Source organism: Trichomycterus rosablanca, chromosome 12 (genome assembly GCF_030014385.1).
Source record: "Trichomycterus rosablanca isolate fTriRos1 chromosome 12, fTriRos1.hap1, whole genome shotgun sequence".
In the NCBI taxonomy this organism is placed as follows: Eukaryota; Metazoa; Chordata; class Actinopteri; order Siluriformes; family Trichomycteridae; genus Trichomycterus; species Trichomycterus rosablanca.
In genome coordinates this window covers 23,408,437-23,432,636 of record NC_085999.1, presented here as the reverse complement: position 1 = coordinate 23,432,636, position 24,200 = coordinate 23,408,437, and the positions used below count along the sequence as shown (strand labels likewise).

At 40.8% G+C, this 24,200-nt stretch overlaps 1 protein-coding gene across 1 annotated transcript in view; it reads left to right on the top strand.

The window, feature by feature from the left end:
• Positions 1 to 24,200, top strand: part of ptpn4a (protein tyrosine phosphatase non-receptor type 4a) — an 84,331-nt gene that overhangs the window by 38,797 nt on the left and 21,334 nt on the right. The window contains exons 3-15 of the mRNA XM_063005451.1: positions 1,352 to 1,459; positions 3,635 to 3,677; positions 4,681 to 4,759; positions 7,016 to 7,060; positions 7,172 to 7,224; positions 10,740 to 10,860; positions 12,954 to 13,041; positions 14,495 to 14,583; positions 16,764 to 16,827; positions 18,225 to 18,397; positions 21,103 to 21,171; positions 21,469 to 21,603; positions 22,932 to 23,093. Coding sequence (XP_062861521.1) covers positions 1,352 to 1,459; positions 3,635 to 3,677; positions 4,681 to 4,759; positions 7,016 to 7,060; positions 7,172 to 7,224; positions 10,740 to 10,860; positions 12,954 to 13,041; positions 14,495 to 14,583; positions 16,764 to 16,827; positions 18,225 to 18,397; positions 21,103 to 21,171; positions 21,469 to 21,603; positions 22,932 to 23,093 — 1,229 coding nt within the window. The remainder of the gene's footprint in view (positions 1 to 1,351; positions 1,460 to 3,634; positions 3,678 to 4,680; positions 4,760 to 7,015; positions 7,061 to 7,171; positions 7,225 to 10,739; positions 10,861 to 12,953; positions 13,042 to 14,494; positions 14,584 to 16,763; positions 16,828 to 18,224; positions 18,398 to 21,102; positions 21,172 to 21,468; positions 21,604 to 22,931; positions 23,094 to 24,200) is intronic.

Here is a 24,200-nt window from a genome sequence, read left to right as displayed (position 1 = left end):
TTGGTGAGACTTTTTAATGGTTTAAAAACTGAGGACACTAATTGTTGCAGTTTTGCAAGAGGAATTTTTGTCCGTACTTGCTTGATATAACACATCAGTTGCTCAACAGTCTGCGGTATCTGCTGTCTGATTCTCCTCTTAATACTACACCATACATTTTCAATAGGAGACAGATCGAACTGCAGACAGTTCAGTCAAGCACACTTACTGTGTCTTTGCTTCATATTTTCGCCCTGCTTAGTGGTTAAGGTACTGGACTAGTAATCAGAAGGTTGCTGGTTCAAGCCCCACCTCCACCAAGCCCATGAGCAAGACCCTAACCTAACGCTCAATTGCTTGAACTGTCATAATTGTGAGTCACTTTGGGGAAAAAGCATCTGCTAAATGCAGCAAATGTAAATGCAAAACTGTGCATCCTGTTAGACGCCTCCTGTATGCTATGAGATAATTGTCCTCACGCATTTCTGTCATTCCAGCCACTGTGCAGGACTTCACTCGGGTTTCCCTAGCACTCGACACCCATCTATCTCTGTCCATTAGAGCAGCACATGCTGCCAAATACCGTCAACCCCCGCCGTGGAATTCCTGCAGCTGGCTTACAGGCTCTACAGTCATACCCTGACCAAACCTGTTCCGCTTCCATTTTCATTTCTGTACAGACAACACCCACACACACCCTTATTTACATCCAGATGTGGTTAATAATGCGTTACTATCCCTCACATGTTCATTATAGTGCCAAGCGGATGTACACACCCCTCCTAATCACTGACTTCAGCTGTTTCAGCGCCACCCAATGCTTACAGGTGTATACAATCAACAGTTTGAGGAAGGCCATTGTCTGCTCTAGCATGACTGTAACTCTCTGCACAAAGCTCAGACCTTAGTCCCATTCAACACCTTTGGGATGAATTGACCTTCTCGTCCTTCTCACAGCTTCTGACCTTTCTAATGCTCTTTTGACTGAACTGTCTCAGATATCCACAGACACACTCCAAATCTGGAATCTGATTCACCTGGCTGTATGAACATAACTTCAATATGTTTTTGCCATTCTTTTTAAAGTATCCTGTCTTCTGTTTGCGTCTTTAGGCTTCTCAATGGCTTGTACATTGTTTTTCTGATTGTATCGATTCATCTTGTTGCTGGCTGTCCTCTTCCTTTTTTACCTTTTAACTCTTCTAGCTTTACTTTGAAATTGCAAGTTCCTGAAGCTTCCAGATGAAATTATTCACTGATCTTTTTACCATGTATATTTACGTGTTTGTTGCTCCTGTGATAAAATCAAATTCATGTTTGTTTTTGTGGCCTAAATTTAATACACTGTGTGTGTTTGTGTGTTGATTTGCAGAAGCATGATCAGGGACAGGTTCTGCTGGATGCCGTCTTTAAGCACCTGGAGCTGACTGAGAGAGATTATTTTGGGCTGCACTTGACAGACGAGTCCTCCGACAGTCCGGTGAGTTCAGAGGTTGTTAATCAACTTCATCCACAGCTGAGCCAAACCCGACCAAAAGCCAGTTTTGATGACACATGCATTAGCATATACGCTGAAACAACAGGCCATAGATGAAAGGTGTGGAAGTATCGTGTTTGAAATCTTTGTCTAAAACCCCTTCAGTTAACATTTTTTGCATTAGTTTTTTCATTATACTGCTCATCTGAATTCCTAACAACTGGGATTTAAACTAACTGAATGCTCTAAATACTTACAGCAGCGACAATCTACAGCAATACCAAAGACTATGACAAAAATCTTTAATGAAGTCGAAATAAAAAGTATTGTTACAAGTGGTGTGATCAGGTGGCACAACAGTCGAATGTGCTTGACCATTACACATTATTGCCTGTGCCTGAAGGTGGAAGGTTATCTGGGATTCACTGCTGATCTGTTGTAGTTCTGAGTGTCTCTGTATTCTGTCCTCTGTGGGACTCTTTTCCTAGCTGGTGAAAAGATGTGGCCAAAGACACAGCAATTGTATGAGGGGATGCATGATCGTCACTAGAGATGGGAGGATCGATCGGCTATGTATCGAAATCTGCCGATTTTTAATCAAAATATGCGATCGGCGATCGGTCGATATTTCCTAAATTCAGCAGATCCGATCGTGTGATATATAAAGATCACTTCCATGTTAAGCTTAACAGCTCAGTGGATTGATCCAAACTTTGAGCTACAAACCTAAAATAACATAATTAACGTTGTGCATCATACATACGATGCAATTTTGCTGATTGAAATATTTACTTTAAAAAGATAATTCAACCCGGTCACATCTGAGTCGATTCTATGAGCACATTATATAAATTCGTGGTTCACTTTGGTAAATCGTAAGCGGTTCTTGCTTGTGATATAGATGAGAACAGAAAACGTTACAGAGCCAATCAGAGGCAAAAGTTTATTAGTTACTAAGTTGGTTAGTTCAGGATCATCTGCTCTGACTGACAGAAAACTTTTAGCTCCACAGGCAGAACGAGTCTGACTCGGTTACCACTCTGTGGTAATAGCGGTTTAATTAAGCTTTTTAATGTAAGAGAGTTACACAAAATGTTCAGTAGTAGCTGGTGTTTATTTAAAACCACGACATTAATTAATAACAGTAAACATGGAGAGATAACTGAGAAACTTACGCTTCGCATAAAATGAATCACTTATATCGATACTGTGAACAGATCATCTCTCTTAAAGACACACACACACACACGTCACTGCGTTTGTCACCGGTTTATCTTCACCGTTTCCCTATTTTTAAGTTTTTTTCAGACTGAACTGGATAACATTAAACCTGCGTGCGTGTGTGTGGTCAGTTACACTAATGAAATATGTCTCCTGTGGGTGAAAAAATGAATTGCTTTAGTTTTAGAAGTAAAAAAAAAATCTCGCAATGCCGCCACGCCCCCCTGTTAGGCACTCGTGCCCCCCAAGACAAGTAAACCCCCCCCCGATTCGGAATCGGCTATCGGCCGATTGCCCTGATAGGAGATCGGAGATCGAAATCGGTGCCTAAAACCCCGATCGGTACATCTCTAATCGTCACAGCTCTCTTTGGCCAGAGAACGGGGAAATTCAAAACAATTAGTTTTGGGAAAAATGGGAAACTGAAGTTTGTGTGTACGTGTGTATGAGATACTAACCAATATGGGTGGAGAACTAATTGAATGACATACGGCTCACGGACATCAACCAGAAGTTTAACTTGGTTGTGTTTGATGGTCTGTGCATGCTCCTTATAATGTGTGCCTACACAGACACTATTGGCTGTGTCTGTCAGAAGGGAGGGAAGATAGAACTGATTAGTCATTACTGTTGTTAAAATAGCCTCTGCTGGCTGGTTACAGCACTGCATGGAGATGGTGAATAATGGAAAGCAGTGAATAACTTTCCATGCACAATACTGATTCTTACGTTAATGTGCCTCGTACAGTAAAGTGGTTGGCTACTACACACATGTCTCAGAGGAATTGGATATGACTAGTTTGGGAGAAAAGGGAAAAAATGCCGAATTATGTTTGCTTGTCTGGGCTCTGTAAATGATCAGAATGTGGCTTAAGTCATGAATTACTACCTAAATGAAATACAATAAAACATTTTAATAAAAGTTTTTTTTTTCTTTTTTGTCTTGTTATTTTACAGAGGTGGCTGGATCCAAACAAACCCATCAGGAAACAATTAAAAAGTAAGTGAAAGGAAGCCCAGCCCTTAATCAGAACCCATGACCCTTAGCCATTAGGGGGCTTTCACATGATCAACTGTTTTACGGTGGCTCGGTGGGTAGCACTGTCACCTCACAGCAAGAAGGTCCTGGGTTTGATTTTGAGGTGAAGAAGTCTGGATCCTTTCTTTGTGGTGTTTGCATGTTCTCCCCATGTCCGCGTGGGTTTCCTCCCACAGTCCAAAGACATGCAAGTGAGGTGAATTGGAGATACAAAATTGTTTTTGAAAGACTGCAACTGATGAATCTTGTGTAACCGGTAATTACCTGTCCTGTCATGAATGTAACCAAAGTGTAAAAAACATGACATTAAAATCTTAATAAATCAACTGTTTAATTCTTCTTTAAATTATGAAATATGGGAAAATCTGGCACAGTGACTAGTGAGCTGTAAAACGGTGAGATTGGAGTTGCATTATAGATAGCAATCCCACATTTCCTAATCACTTGTAGCTTTGTGGCTCTTTAATAAGGTTAAATGTGGCATTTGAATAAAGCAATTAAGGTTTATGAACCCACATCCCCTTTTTTGTCACATCTCACATCTCCAATTGATGGCAGTTGCAGATGCATATCATACAAAACTGTTTTTGAATAAACTGTTTTTGTCCATACTGTCAGTCGATATTGGAGATTGTTTTCAAGATCGTCACTGAGTGGCACAGCCAGCAGAAAGCCGTCTTGCTGTGTATCATGTGAAAGCAGCCTAACCAATTCGAACAGTTTCCTGTTTGTCTCCTGTCATACCTGCTAATCTGTCAGCTTTGGTTCACACAAAACCAGCAAGTACTTGCTATGAAATTGTATTAGATCACGTCCCGCTAAACAACTACATTTCATTTTCACCATGCTCTCTTGCACGATGCCGACCTGGTATACTGGGTAAATTCCAGGATAAACTTGCAGGTGTGACTGGGATGTTCCACTTGGTTGTGGATGTAATCAGTCTTGTTTTCTTCACTGACAGGGGGCTCTCCTCATCATCTGAACTTCTGGGTGAAGTTTTTTGTGAGTGACCCCAGCAAACTTCAGGAAGAGTACACACGGTAAGCCTGCAACAGCTGCATATTAGCTGTGTGGATATTTTGTGATTTCTGGATGTGATCATGGATTAAAGGTGTGGTCAGTAATTAACTATAATATGTAATAATCAAAACAGTGTAAGGATTATTAGGGTAATATTATTGTAACAATCTGTTTTCATCGGTTCCACCAGTAACATAAGCTACACTTATCACCGCTTATCAGTGCTAATGTTTCTCACCTGTACACATTGCTTTGACAAAGATATTAAGGTAGATGCACATTTTTAGATATTATTTTTGGTAGCCAGGGCTCTAGGCTGAATCATCGGTCTGTGATAGCAGGTCAGCTCATTGGTGGGCTGAATAGCTAACGTTGCTGGCCTCTGTCACACTTCCACCTAGTCCTCTCACCTTATTGCTTTAGTGTATTTGTTCCAGTTAGGGATGCATCAATACCATTTTTTCCCAACCGAGTACGAGTTTGTCCTTGCCGATACTGATACCGATACCTATTTAGAATACCGTTTTTTTTTTAAACAAAAACACACGTGAGAAGTGATGAGAAGTTTAATGATACCACGTCCAAAAATGCATGTCAACAAGTAGCGAGTGATCAAAGTGTTTGTGCGCTGATGTGTTGAAATCAAGGAGGAAAAATAAATGAATCTGAGTGGATTTGGCAACACGAATAGCATGGATTGTTCTGTAGTGAGTTGGAGGTTAATAAATATTTTTGCAATGTTGGTGTTTTGTTGTTATGTTTTGTAGAGAACGATCAGGTCAGAAATACTGTAAAACGTGTGTGTGCCGGTGTATTCTGATATAAACTATATTATCCCCCTGTCCCACCTGTTTACACTCCTCTCCTGTGTTTCCCCTCACACCGTATCCTGCGTTCTCATTGGCTGTTCGACATGTCACTCATTCCCAGTCGCACATCTCAGATCAGATATCTGACGTGCTAGAAAACTCGAGCGCTCGGTGAGCCGGTCGGATCGAGTTGTTGGATAGTTCACACTTAGCGATCGAGAGCCGAGTTTTGATCGCCGAGCGAACGCCGAGTTGCTCCCGAGCCGGCACCGACCAGTCGCCGAGCGAAAATCAGGGCAAAAATCGTGTAGTGTGAACCAGGCATAACGCATCAACGTGCACTAGGCACACGGTATCGGATGTTTAGTATCGGAGCCTCATTTGCAAGTACGAGTACAAGTTAATGAGCGCGGTATCGGGCAAATACCTGATACCAGTATCGGTACTCATGCATCTCTAGTTCCAGTCAACCGATCGGGTTCGTCCTTCTGGCTTCCACTGGGCTAAAAAAGCATTTGCCCTTGACGCCCTACAACATCTTATCAACTCTTGAACCAGTCAATAATGTAACACTGTTACAGTGATGTTTGTTCTGATTTTGTTTGGCCACTGTGCTAGAACCCATCCACTTTCCCACCATACCTGTAAGGCTGCATTCAGCTGCTTTTGCCCCTCTGTTCCATTGTTTCCTATGGAGTTGGGCAGTGCTTCTCACCTTGCCATTGGTGCTACTTAGATTTACTGCTTTACCCATTAAGCTATGACCCAGTTTGCCGCTGACCTTTTCAAATCGCAGCCATACAAAACTGCATGTGAATAAACTGTCCATACTGTCGGTCCGTATTAGGGATTGTTGTCAAGCCTGCTGCTCAGTGGTACAGACAGCAGGAAGGGGTAAAGATGTGCCTAGCCTCCCAGTGAAAAAAAATTTTCTCATGTGAAAGCAGTCTAAGTGGTGGGCCTGTCACAAGCATCACATGTCAGAAGCAAGTGAGCTGATAAAATCTGAGTTTTAAAGATTTTATCTATGTATAAAGGATGTATGAGGGTAAATGAACTTGGTTTAAAACAGTCTTTCTAGTGTAATAATCTGCAATGTGTATGTACCTTACATGTGTAAGGAGGTGCATGCTAGACTGTAGCCAGCCTATACCACCATCAGTGCTGCATATGTGGTGGCGGGCGCCAGTACAGAGGAAATAGATATAGGTCTCCGTGGGTGTCCAGGAGCTCCGGTTTCCTCCCACAGTCCAAAGACATCCAAGTGAGGTGAATTGAAGATACAAAGTTGTCCATGACTGTGTTTGACATTAAACTTGAATTTATGAATCTTGTGTAACCAGTAACTACCTGTCCTGTCATAAATGTGTGTAAAACATGATGTTAAAATCCTAATAAATAAATTAGGGCAATGATTTAGCTGCAGAATAAACCAATAACTGGATCTCTGTTTTGTCTTTGTTAAAGGTACCAGTACTTTTTGCAGATCAAGCAGGACATTCTTTGTGGGAGGTGAGTTTTGAGACCCAATTTGCTTTTATTTTGATTCTGCCAGTTGCTGGTGCCAAGTTTTTTGTACACAATACACAGAAGAGGTAATCAAATGTATATGGTGTGTTTCAGACTGCCCTGTCCGCACAACACTGCCGCTTTACTGTCCTCCTATGCCGTTCAGTGTGAGTATGCAGCATTGTACACCTTCATGTATTTTATTAAGATGTGGTTTTCTTTCATTTTAAATAAATTGGGATCATTTCGGCACCCATGTGGCACAGCGGGATATTCCACTAGCTCACCAGCGCTGGGATTCTTAACTCTACAAGTTTGAATCTCTGCTCTGCCAACAGTCAGCTGGGCGCCCCTTGAAGGCACGAATGGCAGTGCCTGCAGCAGACAAAATTGGCCACTAGTCTGCTGGGTGGGAAAATATCGATCTGGAAAAGGGGGTGGGGTCTTAGACGTTGTGTAAGGACCATGGTTAGTAGTATGCGCCTGTATAGAAATGGAGGAACACGGAGACCAGTTTGTGACTCTCTATGACCAAGACTGGCCTCACGTGCAAATCCACTGAAAAATGGACGAATAAGAAGGGGTTGGTGGAATGCGCATGCATTATCTAGTAAAAAAAACGTAGTTGTTTTTGTGTGACACTATTTTTAACCATATATTTATTTGTTTCATTTTTAGTCATTCTTGTCCTGTACATTTCAGCTATTTTAAATATTTAGTTACACAGACATGTAACTTTTTTTATATGTATATATTTCATTTTCATTTTTACCACCTTCGTATTCAGGTCAGGGTTGTGATGGGCCTGGGTACCACAAAATCACTGGTCTCAATGCAGTAACGCACTCCAGACAGGAAGCCAACCCGTTGAGGGGCCTTGGCCACCCCCAGACATAGCCAATAGAAGAAGAAGATATACTTTATTTGTCATATATACATATAAAGTTGTACAGTACAATGAAATTCTTTCTTTGCATATCCCAGCTTGCAAAGGACCCAACAGTGGCTACATAGCAGAGCCTGGATTTGAACCTGTGAACCTGAAAAGCAGTGGGGGATAGCATTAGAGATGTCCCGATCCGATCTCAAAGATCGGAATCGGGGCAGATCAAGGCATTTTTTAACTGATTGGTATCGGCTTTACTAAGGCCGATCCTAAGCCGATCCTTCGTTTTACGTCAGCATGTCCGCTGTGTGGAAATACTTTAAATTGGAAAATGAAACAAGTCCAACAGCGAAGTGTAATGTCTGCAATGCGAGCGTTTCACGAGGCGGTAGTAGCAGATCTGCATTCATTACTGTAGAATTTTGCTATTTATATGGTGTGTGAGTCAAGGATCACTCCAGTTTACAAAACAATAACTTTTAATCCGAGTATGAAAACTTCAGGACCATAACATACAGCGTTACCATGTTACAAGACTGAACGACATCTCAGTATCAAGGACTCTGATTGGCTTAGTTATGTAACCGAGCGTCGTAGTGATGCACTTGCTTAATAAAAAAATTAATACACGGTATGTTCACAAATTGTCTGGAGCATAACACTTTATTAACTTCTTCTGTAACGGTACTGAATAGCGGACAGCTAGAGTCATCGCGTTAGCCAAGCACGCTATTCCATGCACTATGGAAGCCCCAAAGGGTCAAAACACACTCACTTCGCGTAGAAACGTCCATCAAACCATTGTCACAATACAACCACAGAAAAGTTTGTTACAGTTACAACATGGCAGGCAATTATTTTCCTACTGCACTGCAGAGCTAGTTGTACTGAGCTATTGTTCATGTCAACATATACATTGGATTAATTTGAATAACTGTAATGTACTTGAAGTGTGCACTGTGTGAACAGTATTATCTAGTTCTTATCTAGATAATATCTAGAAAATACAAGTATCGGTTTGAGACTGGGTATCGGATCGGGATCAAAATTAAAGATCGGGATCGGGAACAAAAAAACTTGATCGGGACATCCCTAGATAGCATAGTTAATCACTCCACCACCCAAGCTCCCCATATATATTTATGTATATATTATGTATGTAAGATTTTTATTATTTATACGTTTTTTAAATATAATTTTTAGTATTTAAATTCTCAGTTGTAATTAGATCTCATGGTTCGCCTCATATCTACCTGGTGCTTTATCCTTGAAATTTTGTAATGAAAGTACAACAGAAGAAACAAGCCATTTTTGGAGCACAATTCATGAATATCACTTCAGACCAGTAGCAGGGATTGTAATTAGACACCATTTGGGCTTTTCATAAGGATTGAAATGTATCTGTGGATTCAGCTGAGGTGTAAAGCTGCCCCGGCACGAATTATAAAGCATGTTAGTGCTTGTTTAGCATTTACATGACACCTCTAGTATAGCATTGCACATTCTGGCTGGAGTTGAATGTTACTGTTGCTGTAAGAATTCAGGTGAATTTTTTGGGATATGCAAATGCTGTTTAGTATGTGGCATCAAGTGCCCTAAAATAGAAATCATATTCTGAAGTTTGTTCATAGCAAAGTGGATAGGAAGAGCCAGCTTGAGACATTACGATGTACAAGCTCTAGCTTGTAAAACTTAAATGTTGAATGCTCCTGAAACATGGCCTGAACTAAACCAGCCCACTTCTCTGTATATGTCTGTATGCATGTTCCATGTGTGTGTGTAACACATGTTAGTGCAGATGTGCCTGCTCGTGTAAGAGTGTGTTTGCAGGTGTTTATGTATCTATGTGTGTGTGTTTGTATTAAAGCTGCTAACCACCAGACTGACTGACTTCAATGATTATTATTCTGTGGTTGCGTGGGGGGCCCTGCATGTGTTTTTTTTTTTTAGTCAGGCACATATCTTCAGAGCTTTGGTACTGAAGAAGACAAACATATTTTAATTTCCTGACACTGTAGGGACATTTTTAATAATAAATGTAATGTAAATAAATGTAAAAACACAGATGTGATGTTCTGGTATAGGTGTAGCAGGTGCAGCAGTGTTGTTGGGATTTTTAATAATCTCACTGTCAGTGCTGGAAGGAAAATAGCGCTCCAACCAAAAATATAAAGCCAGCAGTCACACATTTTGTCATTAACCGTCCCCCTAACACCAGTGCTAACAGGGGATGTATTCCTAATGAAAAACAGTGCTGCACATAGTACACTCATATAGTACCATGTCTTTACCATGCTATTGTCATGATCAGCTCAGTGGGTAGCACTGTCGCCTCACAGCAAGAAGGTCCTGGGTTCGATTCCCAGGTGGGGCGATCCGGGTCCTGTCTGTGTGGAGTTTGTATGTTCTCCCCGTGTCTGCGTGGGTTTTCTCTGGGAACGCCGGTTTTCTCCCACAGTCCAAAGACATGCAAGTAAGGTGAACTGGAGATACAAAATTGTCCATGACTGTTTGACATTAAAGACTTGAACTAAAACATATAAATGTAAAACATGACGTTAAAAACCTAATGAATAAATAAATACATTTTTGTCATGATCAGTCAATTTATAAAAGAGGTACAGGGGGATGACAAAGTGTACAGAGTAACAGATGGGCTACAGATGGAGTTCCTAATTGTAGCTGCTCAAATCTAATCCATAAAAAGGTCCAGCTCAAATCTAATTCATACTGTCTGACTGGATGTTTTTGTGTTTAATGATGTGGTTGGTGTTGTTCGCTCCTCTTTTTTAATAGCTGAACTGGGGGACTTCAAGGAGGCAGAGAACCCACCCGACTACCTTTCAGAGTTCTGCTTCATCCCCAACCAGCCGCAGGGCTTCGAGAAAGAAGTAGCCAAGCATCACCAGCAACACAGGTTAGTGAGACAACTGTCCTTGTCCAACTGCCAATGTGGTGCTATTCATGAATCAAACCTGTTCATGCATCAAGCATCCATCATCATTCATTAAACTTTACCTTTTTTTTTTTTTTTTTTTTTTTTTTTTTTTTTTTTTTCTTTTTCTTTTTTTTTTACCCCTTTTTTCTCTCACTTTAGTGCATCCAATTTCTACCCGTCAATCATCCTCTCACTAATGCTGGTCCCTGCTCCTGATTGGGGAGGACAAGGCTGCTCCACGCCCCCTCCGAAACGTGCACAGCAATCGAACATCTTATCACTTACACTTGACGAGTGCAGTGCTGTACAGTGCTGTGTACGGAGAGCCACACCCGCTACCGCACTCCTTTCCCCATCTCCGTGCAGGCCCCACCAACCAGCCAGCAGAGGTCGTAATCGCACTAGTCTGAGAGAGATAGAGAGTCCCCATCCAGCTTTAGTCCCGCCCCTTATCTGAACAACAGGCCATTTGTTGTTCATGTAGCTGCTCAGCCTCAGCCGGCAAGGCAGAGCCGAGATTCGATACGATGTATTCGAGATCTCATCTCTGGTGAACTGCGTGTGTTTTACCGCTGCGCCACCTAAGCGGTAAACTTTACCAGGTTTGAACTATTTCAGTCGGTTGCAGTGTGACATCATCTTAAGGTCAGCGAAAGAAATGCACTGAACGCACGGTGGCTCAATGGGTAGCATGGGGCGGTCCAGGTCCTTTCTGTGTGGTTTGCATGTTCTCCCCGTGCCTGCGTGGGTTTACTCCGGGTGCTCCAGTTTCCTCCCACAGTCTAAAGACATGCAAGTGAGGTAAATTGGAGATACTAAATTGTCCATGACTGTGTTCAATATAACCTTGTGAACTGATGAACCTTGTGTAATGAGTAACTACCGTTCCTGTCATGAATGTAACCAAAGTGTAAAACATGACGTTAAAATCCTAGTAAACAAACAAACAAACAATGGGTAGCACTGTTGCCTTACAGCAAGAAGGTCCTGGGTTCGATCCCCAGGTGGACGGTACTCTGTGGAGTTTGCATGTTCTCCCCGTGTCTGTGTGGGTTTCCTCTGGGAGCTCCGGTTTCCTCCCGCAGTCCAAAGACATGCAAGTGAGGTGAATTGGAGATTCAAAATTGTCCGTGACCGTGTTCGATATAACCTTGTGAACTGATGAACCTTGTGTAATGAGTAACTACCGTGTCTGTCATGAATGTAACCAAAGTGTAACTTTTTAGCAGAGGCCTGAAGGTTTTGTGCCAAAATTGACTGATATTGACCATAATTCATTCTCTTCACCTTGACTAAAGTCCAGTACAAACATGCCTTTTGGAATTATGGCCAAAAAGTTTAATCTTGGTCTCAACAGACCATAACACAATTTCCCACATGCTTTTAGTCAGACTTGGATGTTTGTTCTGCCACCCTAATCCACAGCCCAGACATATGAAGAATACGGGTGATTGTTGTCACATGTAGCACACAACCAGTACTTGCCAGAAATTTATGCAGCTCCTTTAATGTTGCTCTAGGCCTCTTGGCAGTCTGCCAGACCAGTTTTCTTTTTGTCTTTTCATCAGTTCTGAGGGGATGTCCAATTCTTATGGTATTGTTACTGTTGTACCATATTTTATTGACTTGTTAATAAGCATCTTCACTGTGTTTTATGGTAAGTGTAATGGTATCCTTGGTAACTGCTCTCTTTACTGTTACTTTTTTAACAATGAGATACATTTAATACTTTGTAAGCTCTCTGCTATGGGTTTTACTGTAAGATGCAACTAAGTAAATGTCAGTCAAATGTCCTACTAGAATTTCATATAGTTTTTTTTTTCTTCACAATTCACAGATTCTAGTTCACGTTTAATGTGGAAATACATCTGAAATGATTTATCTTGGTCTGATCACAAAACCTGACACTTTAACAGGACTGTGTAGACTTTTTTTATATTCACTGTATGTGCTTCCAAGTCTAATTAATGTCCACCCAGAAACACACAAGCAGAGCTTTTTTATGGGTCGCACGTCTCTTTTCCAGATGCTGTCTAATGTTTGCTTCTTTATTTTTTCTTTGTTGTGTACAGTGGACTGAGCCCGGCTGAATCGGAGTTGAATTACCTGAATACAGCTCGCACGCTGGATCTGTACGGCGTTGAGCTTCACTATGCAAGGGTAAGATCCATGTTTCAGCCAAGCTAAAATCTCAAGATGCTGCCACGACACCCAATAAAAAACTCAAACCAGAGAGCGGCCGACATTTATGTCTGAGTTCCTGAAAACCAGACTGAAGTAACGCCAGCAGAAAGAACAGTGGGAGAAGCTGGGCAGGTGGTAAAATCCAACATTCAGTCAGTCATATTAGCTGAAGAGACAAGGAGTCAGAAAGCAAGTGGACTTAGCCCTGAGCTGCGTCTGAAGTACACTTATAGAGACCTATAGATCAATAGTGAGTATTGTTTGATTAGCTGCTGAGAATGCTCTAAAGTGCAGGTTAAAGAGAACAGTACTTGACAGTTACAAAGGCTGATAAAATCTAAAACTACAATGAAAGACCTCAAGATCTCTGATCAGTTTTACGAGGTGGTAGGTAAAGGTTTGAAACTCAGCTCTGCCAAACAGCCAATGTTAGGCCCTTAAGCAGGCCCTTAATAGGATACCTACTGACTGATTTAACCACAATGTGGTCTGTAATCTGACAGAGTGAAAACACTGCGCTAAGGTCCACAAAAGTGCTTATCATCGATATTAAAATCGGTGTACTGTGCTACCGGGGAGGAATTTTATTTACCTTGTGTTGTGGTGGTGGAGATGTTTTTTTTTTTACTGTGATCGTATAGTGGGGACTCAGAGTATCTATTATTCTGAGTCTGAAGCACTGCTGGTGGCTACTGGAGCAGTTCTGGTACATAATTAAGCACTAGGACTTGGAAAAATTAAGCATAAAACACCAAGAAAAAAGCGAGAACAAAGCGAGCCTCCCAACAAAATAAAGCCTATCACTCATGTAAACAGAGAGACATGCGCCAACTAGTGGACAATTGCTAAACTACTAGTCTTGGTACGCCTCTCGCGGGAATTTTAAACAATCAGACCAGACATTTGGTTTTCCATATTTTGTCTGTTAAATCCAGAATCCGTTAAATGGCGGTCCGTTAAAATTGAGTTTCCACTGTATTTGAAAATAGCTCTTGATGATGAAACCTTTACATCACTTTATAGCCTATAAGGATTCTACTATTTTGTGAATCGTAAACAATGTGACTCAGAAGAGTCAGTAATAAATTCGAGATCTAATATTATATTCAAATTTTTACCATCAGTCTATTCTTGATAACGAAGTAATCATCCAAAATGATGAAGTGAAAACATCTATAGTTTTTCAAACGTTTATTACAAATCAAAAACTGTAATATATTCACAAAAGTATTTAGATGCCCCTTTGGCAGCAATTACAGCTACAAGTCTTTTTGCACACCTGGATTTAGACAGGTAATCCCATTCCTTATGGCCGATTCTCTTAAGCACAGTAAGATCTTTTCTTCTTTGTTTGCTGTGTTTGCATACCTGTTATTTAAATGCTCTGTGTCTTTTCTCTTTTTGCTCTTCCTCTCTTTCATTATTGCAGGATCAAAGCAACACTGAAATTTTTATTGGGGTCATGTCAGCTGGAATAGGCATTTACAAGAACAGGGTACGAATCAACTACTTTCCGTGGTAAGTAAAGCCTTTTCTTTGGCTGAAATGCTAATACAGGGTTGTAGGTTGAAGTTTGAAGCCTCAGGTCATGAGCTCGTAATGAGAAACAGGTGCAAAACTTTCAGTAGGTAAAATTGCAAAAATGAACAATGTTACAGTATTCATAAATACTTTGCAACCACTCTATATTGTTTCTGTTGCACAAACATGTCTGATAAATGTTTCTCAGCACAGTTTGAGCTTTAACTAAAAACTCATATCTGGATACGCTGTTGAGAAGTGGCGATATACGATACGATATAATGTAAACTTGTAACGTACAATGGCAGGCCACTGACATTTTACTTCAAAGAAATTAGCATTAAAAAAATCCAGAAGAAGTGCAATATTTGATTCTTTGCTGTCATTGCAAAATGAGAGCGCAGGGTAAACAGCAGCACCACAACCCAGATCAACCACACAGCAGCATAAAATCATGACTGCTGCTTACCTGAGCTTTTCTTCTTTAAACTGAGACCAAATCTATACCCGTGTGGTGTTCATTTAGGGATAAAATTCACTTTTTTGTAAATGTTTTCATTTGCACTGATCCATGGAGCCGTTTATGCACTTCACCGTAATGAAATAGAGTGACCAAAACGAATGAATCTTTACCATACATAAGAGCACAACTCCCTGATTCGATTACAATGAATAACTCATTTGAAAAGAGTCGTTCTCTGACTTGTTTTTATCGCTCATCCACGAAAGAAAGCTGAGCTTTTGTGTTCAGTTTTAAACGTTCTCAGATGGTAACCTGTGTATCCTGGGCGTACTCGATATAACTAACGTGGTCATTATCAGTAAAAAGTGATATTGAATATATCGATATTTTTTATATACCGCCCAACCCTAGTTTGAGCATATTAGTAGTGGTGCGCTTTCAATATTTGTCTTTAAAAGCACGCAAATCATCTGTCTTGAGATTATAGATCGTGCAGTGTTCCTAAATCTCTCCCACCGATCTGTACACTACTATTTTCTGGTGGCTCCTCAGTGCTCACTAATCTCAGGCCTCCTGCAAGCTGTGTTGTTTAAATTGTGAACACTAATAGAATGACACATAAATCCATGCCGGATGAATGGTAATTTCCTTCTGAATCACACACACACACACACACACACACACACACACACACACACACACACACACACACACACACACACACACACACACACATGTATTTCCTCTGAATACACTAGGTCTTCAGAGGCAGCTTGCTCGAGGGGCTGCTGGTCTTGTCACTCTAAGAATTGTGTTTTTGAAATGACACACAGATGCTTTAAAGGCCGGCTAAATTTATCCCCGGATGAGACGCTAGACACAGAGCGAATCATTCATGACTACTAACTGTCACGCACTTATTCCATCCACTCATGACTTTAACAATAAATGAAAAGTAAAGTAGAAAAAATGAAGTGGATGTCTGACCATAAACTATTTCTATAGTGAGAGCTAAGAAGAACATCTGTGAGATCAGACACATGCTGGACAAGAAGGTCTGAATCACAAATAGCCTTCTAATTGATCCCAAAAATTGTGAATGGGGTTAAGGTCAGGGCTCTGTGCAGGGCAGTGGAATGTCCCAACACCCCACCACTCAAGCCCCACCACTGTTACTGTTTAGCCTCTTACTTTAATTGTATTCTGTAACAATTGTATATCACTTGGGATAAAAGCGTCTGCTTAATGCCATTAATGTAAATGAAACAATCTGAACTCAATGATTGGAAGGGGTGTCCATATAATTTTGGACACACAGCATAGAATTTCACTTTTGTGTGCTTTTTTTTTTAACAATACTGTAAATGTAGTGATTGGGTCTATGCTTGCATGTGGCACATGTTTGTGTGTGTGTGCTTCTGTGGCACATGTTTGTGTGTGTGTGCTTCTGTGGCACATGTTTGTGTGTGTGTGCTTCTGTGGCACATGTTTGTGTGTGTGTGCTTCTGTGGCACATGTTTGTGTGTGTGCTTCTGTGGCACGTGTGTGTGTGTGTCCATCCTCATAATGCAGAATATATTTAGCCTGGCTATGAGTCAGGAGCTCTGTTTTGAGTCAGGAGCTCAGGAGCTGAAGGTTGTGCAGCTCTGTTGGTGCTTTGCATTTCATGCCTTGCATGCACAGTAATATGTTTGATCTTTATCATATTTTACAGGTTGAAAATTGTAAAGATCTCATTTAAATGTAAGCAGTTCTTCGTCCAGCTGAGAAGAGAAGTGGTAAGTTTCTCTTTCTAGTTTCCGACTGTCCAAGGTCACAGACCTGAAGCAAATCTCATACAAGTAGATGCACCTGCACTTCTGCAGAAATTATCACAGTGCTTTTTAACTTTAAGGTTTAAAGGTTGACGTTGTTGGATTATTATTTTGTTTGTTTGTATTATTACAAAACTGCATTGGATTTTTTGAGATTCCCAAACTCTGAGAACGCAGCTTTGGACCAGCCATGCCAGATTAATTCAACTTTCAGACCAGACTAGCTGCTCATCTATTTTAATAGAGCAATTAAGTTATTTAAATGCATAAGAATATTAATCAGCATATAATTCTAATAAATTTACATTATATTAAGGAAATGTAAATAATAAAGCTTATATAAAGAATATACTGCAGTCTTTCTTAGCCAGCATAGAGGTGGTACAAGAGGCAAAGGGATTATAATTGAGAATTGGAAATGGAAATTGGGAGAAAATGGGGGATTTTAAAAATTAAGTACAGTTAAAATACTGAATTGAGGTGGCAGAATGGTAAATTACAGTAACCCGCTATCATTTGAATCCCCAGTGGTGCTATTGACTGGTCGGGCATCTACATACAGACACAATTGGCAACGACATAAGCACCATGTAGCTTTGCCGAGACCTAGTGAGCATACTTATTTACAGCCCGTTTAGTATAAAGATCAGGGAATGCATTTTGCAGATGCACTTACCTAGAGATTCATGTGTTGGCACAACAACCCCCAAAACAAATACATCCAGAAACCTGAAAACATCCAAGCAGTCTGAATAATGCATGACAACTTTTTTTGCAGCAGTTCCTCTGAAAGCAGGGCTCATAGTATCATAATTCATCATTTATGTGCAGACCTGCAATTTTCAGACCCGTTAAAAACTGAGAAATATATTTTGACTACTGCTTCTGCTAAACGTAAAACGCAAGGCCCTCCAGATAGTTGGAGAATTAGTTGAATCAGAATGAGTTTTACACCAGGTGAGAGTGGAAAAATCATGTGTTTTTTTTTTGGTGTTCACTAAAACAGCATCACTGAGGTCAGGCATTGCTGTTAAAGGGACATTTAAAATTCCAGTCATCTCAAAGGTGCTTAACAGGATTAAGGTCAGGGCTATGTGTAGTTTCTTGACACTAAACTTGGTAAATCATGTCTTCATGTACCTCTCTTTATGAACATTAAAGGGCCTTTCCCAAACTAAAACCCTTAAATGCAATAATTATAAGGGGTGTTTACATAACTTTGGCTATACAGTGTAAAACAAAGGAAAAGACAAAGATGCCAGTAGTTTGTGTCTCTTTGAAATTCAGCCCTATGATTATGACTTATTTTACTTTCCATCGTCTTAAATTCTCCTATTATCTTCTGTCCCTTGTTGCTTCAGAACGAGACACGAGAGACTTTACTGGGCTTCAACATGGTGAACTACAGAGCCTGTAAGAATCTGTGGAAAGCATGTGTGGAGCATCACACCTTCTTCCGTCTGGACCAGCCCGTGCCACCGGAGAAGAACTTTTTTGCACATTACTTCAGCTTAGGGTCCAGATTTCGCTACTGGTAAGAAAACACTTCCCAACAGAAGCTACCACCAGTTTACCATGGGGATGGTATTAAGTGATGTGCAGTGCCTTTATTTCACCTGATGTAGTGCTTGCTGTACTGCTAAGAGTCCTTATATTATGTGCCGTTAAGTGAACTTCAAGTGAACTCAACAGTGGCTTCCGTCTTTTCACTCTGCCATAAAGACCTGATTTATGACGACTGCAATAATGGTTCTCCACCAGGTTCTCCCACCCATGCTTAGGACTTTTGGAACTCTTTTAAAGTAAACATTGGGTTCTGTCTTACCTCTCTGACCAAGGCAGTTCTTGCCCAGTTGTCTAATTTGGCCATACAGCCAACTTTAGGAAGGTTGTCAAACCTTCTTCTATTTCTGAGTGTGTTTCTGGGACATTCAAAGCCTTAGATATTGTTTTATATACAGTGGGGGAAATAAGTATTTGATCCCCTGCTGATTTTGTAAGTTTACCCCCTTACAAAGACTTGAACAGTCTATAATTTTTATGGAAGGTTTATTTTAACAGAGAGAGACAGAATATCAACAAAAAATCCAGAAAAAAAACATTAAATAAAAGTTATAAATTAATTTGTATTTAATTAAGGGAAATAAGTATTTGATCCCCTACCAACCAGCAAGAATTCTGACCCCCACAGACCGGTTATGTGCCCATGAGGCACACAAATTAGTCCTGTCACTGTATAAAAGACTCCTGTCACAGAATCAGTTTCTTCCATTCAAATCTCTCGACCACCATGGGCAAGACCAAAGAGCTATCAAAGGACGTCAGGGACAAGATTGTAGACCTGCACAAGGCTGGAATGGGCTACAAGACCATCAGCAAGAAGCTTGGTGAGAAAGAGACCACTGTTGGTGCGATAATTCGAAAATGGAAGAAATACAAGATCACAGTCAATCACCCTCGCTCTGGAGCTCCATGCAAGATCTCACCTGGTGGGGTAAGAATGATTCTGAGAAAGGTGAGGTCAGTCCAGAATTACACGGGAGGAGCTTGTCAATGATCTCAAGGGAGCTGGGAGCAGAGAAATGCTGGATATGACCCCAAGAACACCATCCCCACTGGGCATTTCTCTGCCTCCAAACACGGCGAGTGGAGTTGATGCCAAAGAGCTTAATTTTGGTCTCATCTGACCATATCACATTCTCCCAAGCTTTCTCTGAATCATTCAGGTGTTCATTGGCAAACTTCAGACAGGCCTGTACATGAGCCTTCTTGAGCAAAGGGACTTTGCGGGCACTGCAGGATCTCAATCCATTACGGCGAAGTGTGTTACTAATGGTTTTCTTGGTGACTGTGCTCCCAGCTCCCTTGAGATCATTGACAAGCTCCTCCCGTGTAATTCTGGACTGACCTCACCTTTCTCAGAATCATTCTTACCCCACCAGGTAAGATCTTGCATGGAGCTCCAGAGTGAGGGTGATTGACTGTGATCTTGTATTTCTTCCATTTTCGAATGATCGCGCCAACAGTGATCTCTTTCTCACCAAGCTTCTTGCTGATGGTCTTGTAGCCCATTCCAGCCTTGTGCAGGTCTACAATCTTGTCCCTGACGTCCTTTGATAGCTCTTTGGTCTTGCCCATGGTGGTCGAGAGATTTGAACGGAAGAAACTGATTCTGTGACAGGAGTCTTTTATACAGGGACAGGACTAATTTGTGTGCCTCATGGGCACATAACCGGTCTGTGGGGGTCAGAATTCTTGCTGGTTGGTAGGGGATCAAATACTTATTTCCCTTAATTAAATACAAATTAATTTATAACTTTTATTTAATGTTTTTTTTCTGTATTTTTTGTTGATATTTGATATTTGTCTCTCTCTGTTAAAATAAACCTTCCATAAAAATTATAGACTGTTCAAGTCTTTGTAAGGGGGTAAACTTACAAAATCAGCAGGGGATCAAATACTTATTTCCCCCACTGTAATCGCCCTGATCTAACCATTTTTCCTCACAATCTAGTCGTATCCAATTACCCGATTGCATTGCGCTTCCTCTCTACGATGCTGATCTCCACTGTTGATTGAGGAGAGCGAGACATGTGCAGTAGCCGACTGCATCTTTTTACCTGCACGAGACGAGTTCATATGCGGATCAGCTTTGTGAATTGTGTGTCCTTATACACCTGAATGTGCTTTTCCAAGCTTTGTCCAATCAATTCAGATTGCAGCAGCTGGACACCAATTGAGTTCTACACACATTCCAAGCATATAGCTTTTGTGAATGAGAGATTTAGATTTTTTTTGCAGAATTAAGAGCAGATTGATGAGTAAAATTCAGCAAGGGTCAAGAGGTCTGTACTGCCACTCTGGTACGACTCTGCTGCTTGCATGATGCCCTCTTTGGCCATAACACATATCTATGTATAACTGCTCTACTCATGCCAGCACCTCACCCAGACTGTAGGAGTCGCTGTTACAGCAGTGAGACAGTAATTCCACGTCCGGGATTCTGTATTCCATATCCATTGTCTTAAGCATCTGACCATGCTGATAGAAAAAAAAGCAGTGAATGGAGCTGGAAAAGGACATAAGGAAGAAGTATGTGTCATGCAACTGGCAGAGGATGTGAGAGCAATATGGGAATTTGACTTTATTAAGCTGTGAGAAAACGTGCAAAGAAACAGAGTGATATAAAGAAATGTTAAGACATTAATGTATTCACACTGTGTGCGTCTTCCTTCACAGCGGAAGGACAGAAGCGCAATCAGTGCAGTACGGCAAGGAGAAGGGAATCAAGGACCGAGTGTTTGCCAGGTAATGTAATGCTATGTGTGGATTAATGTAAGGAATGTATTTACAATCTAGATAGAACTGGACATCTACACAGACATGATTGGCTATGTTTGAGGTGGGAGAGATTACAATGGATTGGCGATGTTTGCAGAATTATGGCTTTCATGACTTGCATGATTAAAAGCATTATATCACAAGACAGTGACCATAACTCACTCTATTGCCTGGTGCAGTATTCACAAGTTGAGGTCTTAAGACCTCCATATAACATAATTTTAGTTTTGCTTGCATTGATACGGGACTGTCGTATTCATGCAGATCTCCCAGCAAGCCCTTGATTAGAAAGCTGATGGGTGTGACCGATTGGGAGGCAGTGAGCAGAAACTCCATGTCTGAAGAGAGGCTGGAAACCCGCAGCCTGCCCACCCGCTCGCCTCCTGGAACCCCCAACCAGTATGTGTCAGCATGAGATTTATTTTCCTTCTCCAGGCTTCTTCGGGCTACTACTGACACCTAACTACTGACTCCTCCCAACTACAGACTCCTCTGAACTACTAAGTCCTATCTGCTGACTCCTAGCTACTGACTCCTATTGACTTCTAACCACTGACACCTAACTATTGCTTCATGACGATTTTTGACTCTTTACTCCTAACTACTGATTCTAATCTACTAATTTCTGACTTCTAACTACTGACTCTTTACTCCTAACTACTGATTCCTATCTACTGATTTCTGACTCTTTACTCCTAACCATTGATTCATATCTACTGATTTCTGACTCCTTACTACTGACTTCTAGCTCTTTACTCCTAACTACTGATTCCTATGTACTGATTTCTGACTCCTAACTACTGACTCTACTCCTAACTACTGATTCCTATCTACTGATTTCTGACTCCTTACTACTGACTTCTAGCTACTAACTCCTATTGACTTCTGACCTCTAACTACTGACTCCTAACTACTGGCTCATGACTGTTAACTACTGTCATCTAACAACTAACTCCTTACTACTGACTCCTAGTTACTGACTCCTATTGACCTCTAACTACTGACATCTAACTACTGGCTCATGACTGTTAACTGCTGTCGTCTAACAACTGACTCCTTACTACTGACTCCTAGTTACTGACTCCTATTGACCTCTAACTACTGACACCTAACTACTGGCTCATAACTGTTAACTACTGTCATCTAACAACTGACTCCTAACTACTGACTCTTCACTCCTAACTACTGATTCCTATCTACTGATTTCTGACTCCTTACTACTGACTCCTAGTTACTGATTCCTATTGACCTTTAACTACTGACACCAAACTACTGGCTTGTGACTCCTAACTACTTACATCTAACAACTGACTTCTAACTACTGACTCTTTACTTCTAACTGCTGACTTACTGACTCTTTACTTCTAACTGCTGACTCCTGACTCCTAACCACAAACTCCTTACTTCAAACTACTAACTTCTCTGTATGTTGACTCTAGACTGACTCCTTACTACTGACTCCTAACTATTGACTTCTGACTTTTAACTCCTGACATTAGGTTTTGTCAGAACATTACAAGGCATTTCTTTCACATAGAATGTTACATTCACATGATTTTTGGACAACTGAACACCTACACTGTGTGGCGAGAACTATATGGACTCCTGACCATAAGCTTTCTGGACGTCCCAATCCAACAGAATGGACAATATTAAAGAGTTTGTCTCATTTATGATCTATATTATGTGAACGGCTTTCATTCTGTTGTTTTTTTACGTCCCTACAGTAGAACTTCTTTGTTTGTGCAAGAAGGGCCTCGGCCGCGGCCATCATCTGTGGGTTATCTAGTGGAACATGTTATTCACACCTCACCCAGCCTGCCTGTTTTCACCAACCACAAATCAGCCTTTTCAACACAAGCCAACAGCATCAGTCTGGACTCCACACCGTAAGTTTCCTCAGCATCCATTTTTTATTAAACAAATGCCATGGCTGTAATACTGTATATGGACCTCTTTTACAACGTAGTGTTATGTATGTCAGCTTTCTGAGCTTCACATCTTTTTACCTCTGGGTAGCGCCTGCTACGCATCCAGACATCTGATCTCCTCATCTGTTTAGGTATTTTCTATTCATTTTGGATACTGTGTTGTTTATATTTAGCGTTTTATTTGTTCGATTGTTTAATTTTATTCTGACAGTGACAGCTAGCTCAGTGTAGCACCAGGGTTAACAGATTAGTCATGGCTCTTTTTTTATACACAGTGCTTGGAAAAGTTAGCCAAAAATAAAAGTTGGCGATGTTTACCATCTAGCAAAAGCGGGCAATAAAGCTCCCGTATATTGTTTAACAGGGGTTAAAATTATACGTCTTTAAATGTTTGAGTGTTAGTAGCTTCAAAGGTCCCCTCAATTCACCAACGTTGTTTCATTAGCTACTACAAGCACATTTTTTATAAACACTGACATGACACATTTCACTCATTTGATCATGCTTTGCTTGGCTTTATTTACATTAGTAATGTTACTGGTGTTATGTTAAGGATGCAATAAGGTACGAAAAGGCCATTAAGTGATCATAGGTGGCAAATCTTACACACAAAGAAATGAAGATACAGGGTCTGTTCAAAAACCTAGAGAGCTGTCTTGCTGTCTACTGCCTACATAGGCAGCGGCTTAAGTAGACAGGATTCTAATAAGTCATCGGCTTATAGGGCAGGTTATTCAGACACACTACTTAGACAGTGATTACAGTGATTATGTTAACACAGTTTTTGCTTAAAAATCAGTGAGAATTTATTTACATGTGAAAATAACTGTTTGTTGCTCAGCATTCGTCTGCCATATTTGTCATTTTTGTGAGAAAAGTTGTGCCACACTGAATGCTGGGATAGCCTTTACCAGTATAAAAGCATCGGACGCTCCCTTGTTATTTAGGCAGTGTATCGCTTCAAAATAAGGCACCTCATAAGGCAGCATTTTAAGGCATCTAAGAATTCAAACAGCCTTCTTCTCGGGAGCGTGCAAAGGATTATGTAAAATTTTGTCTATCTAT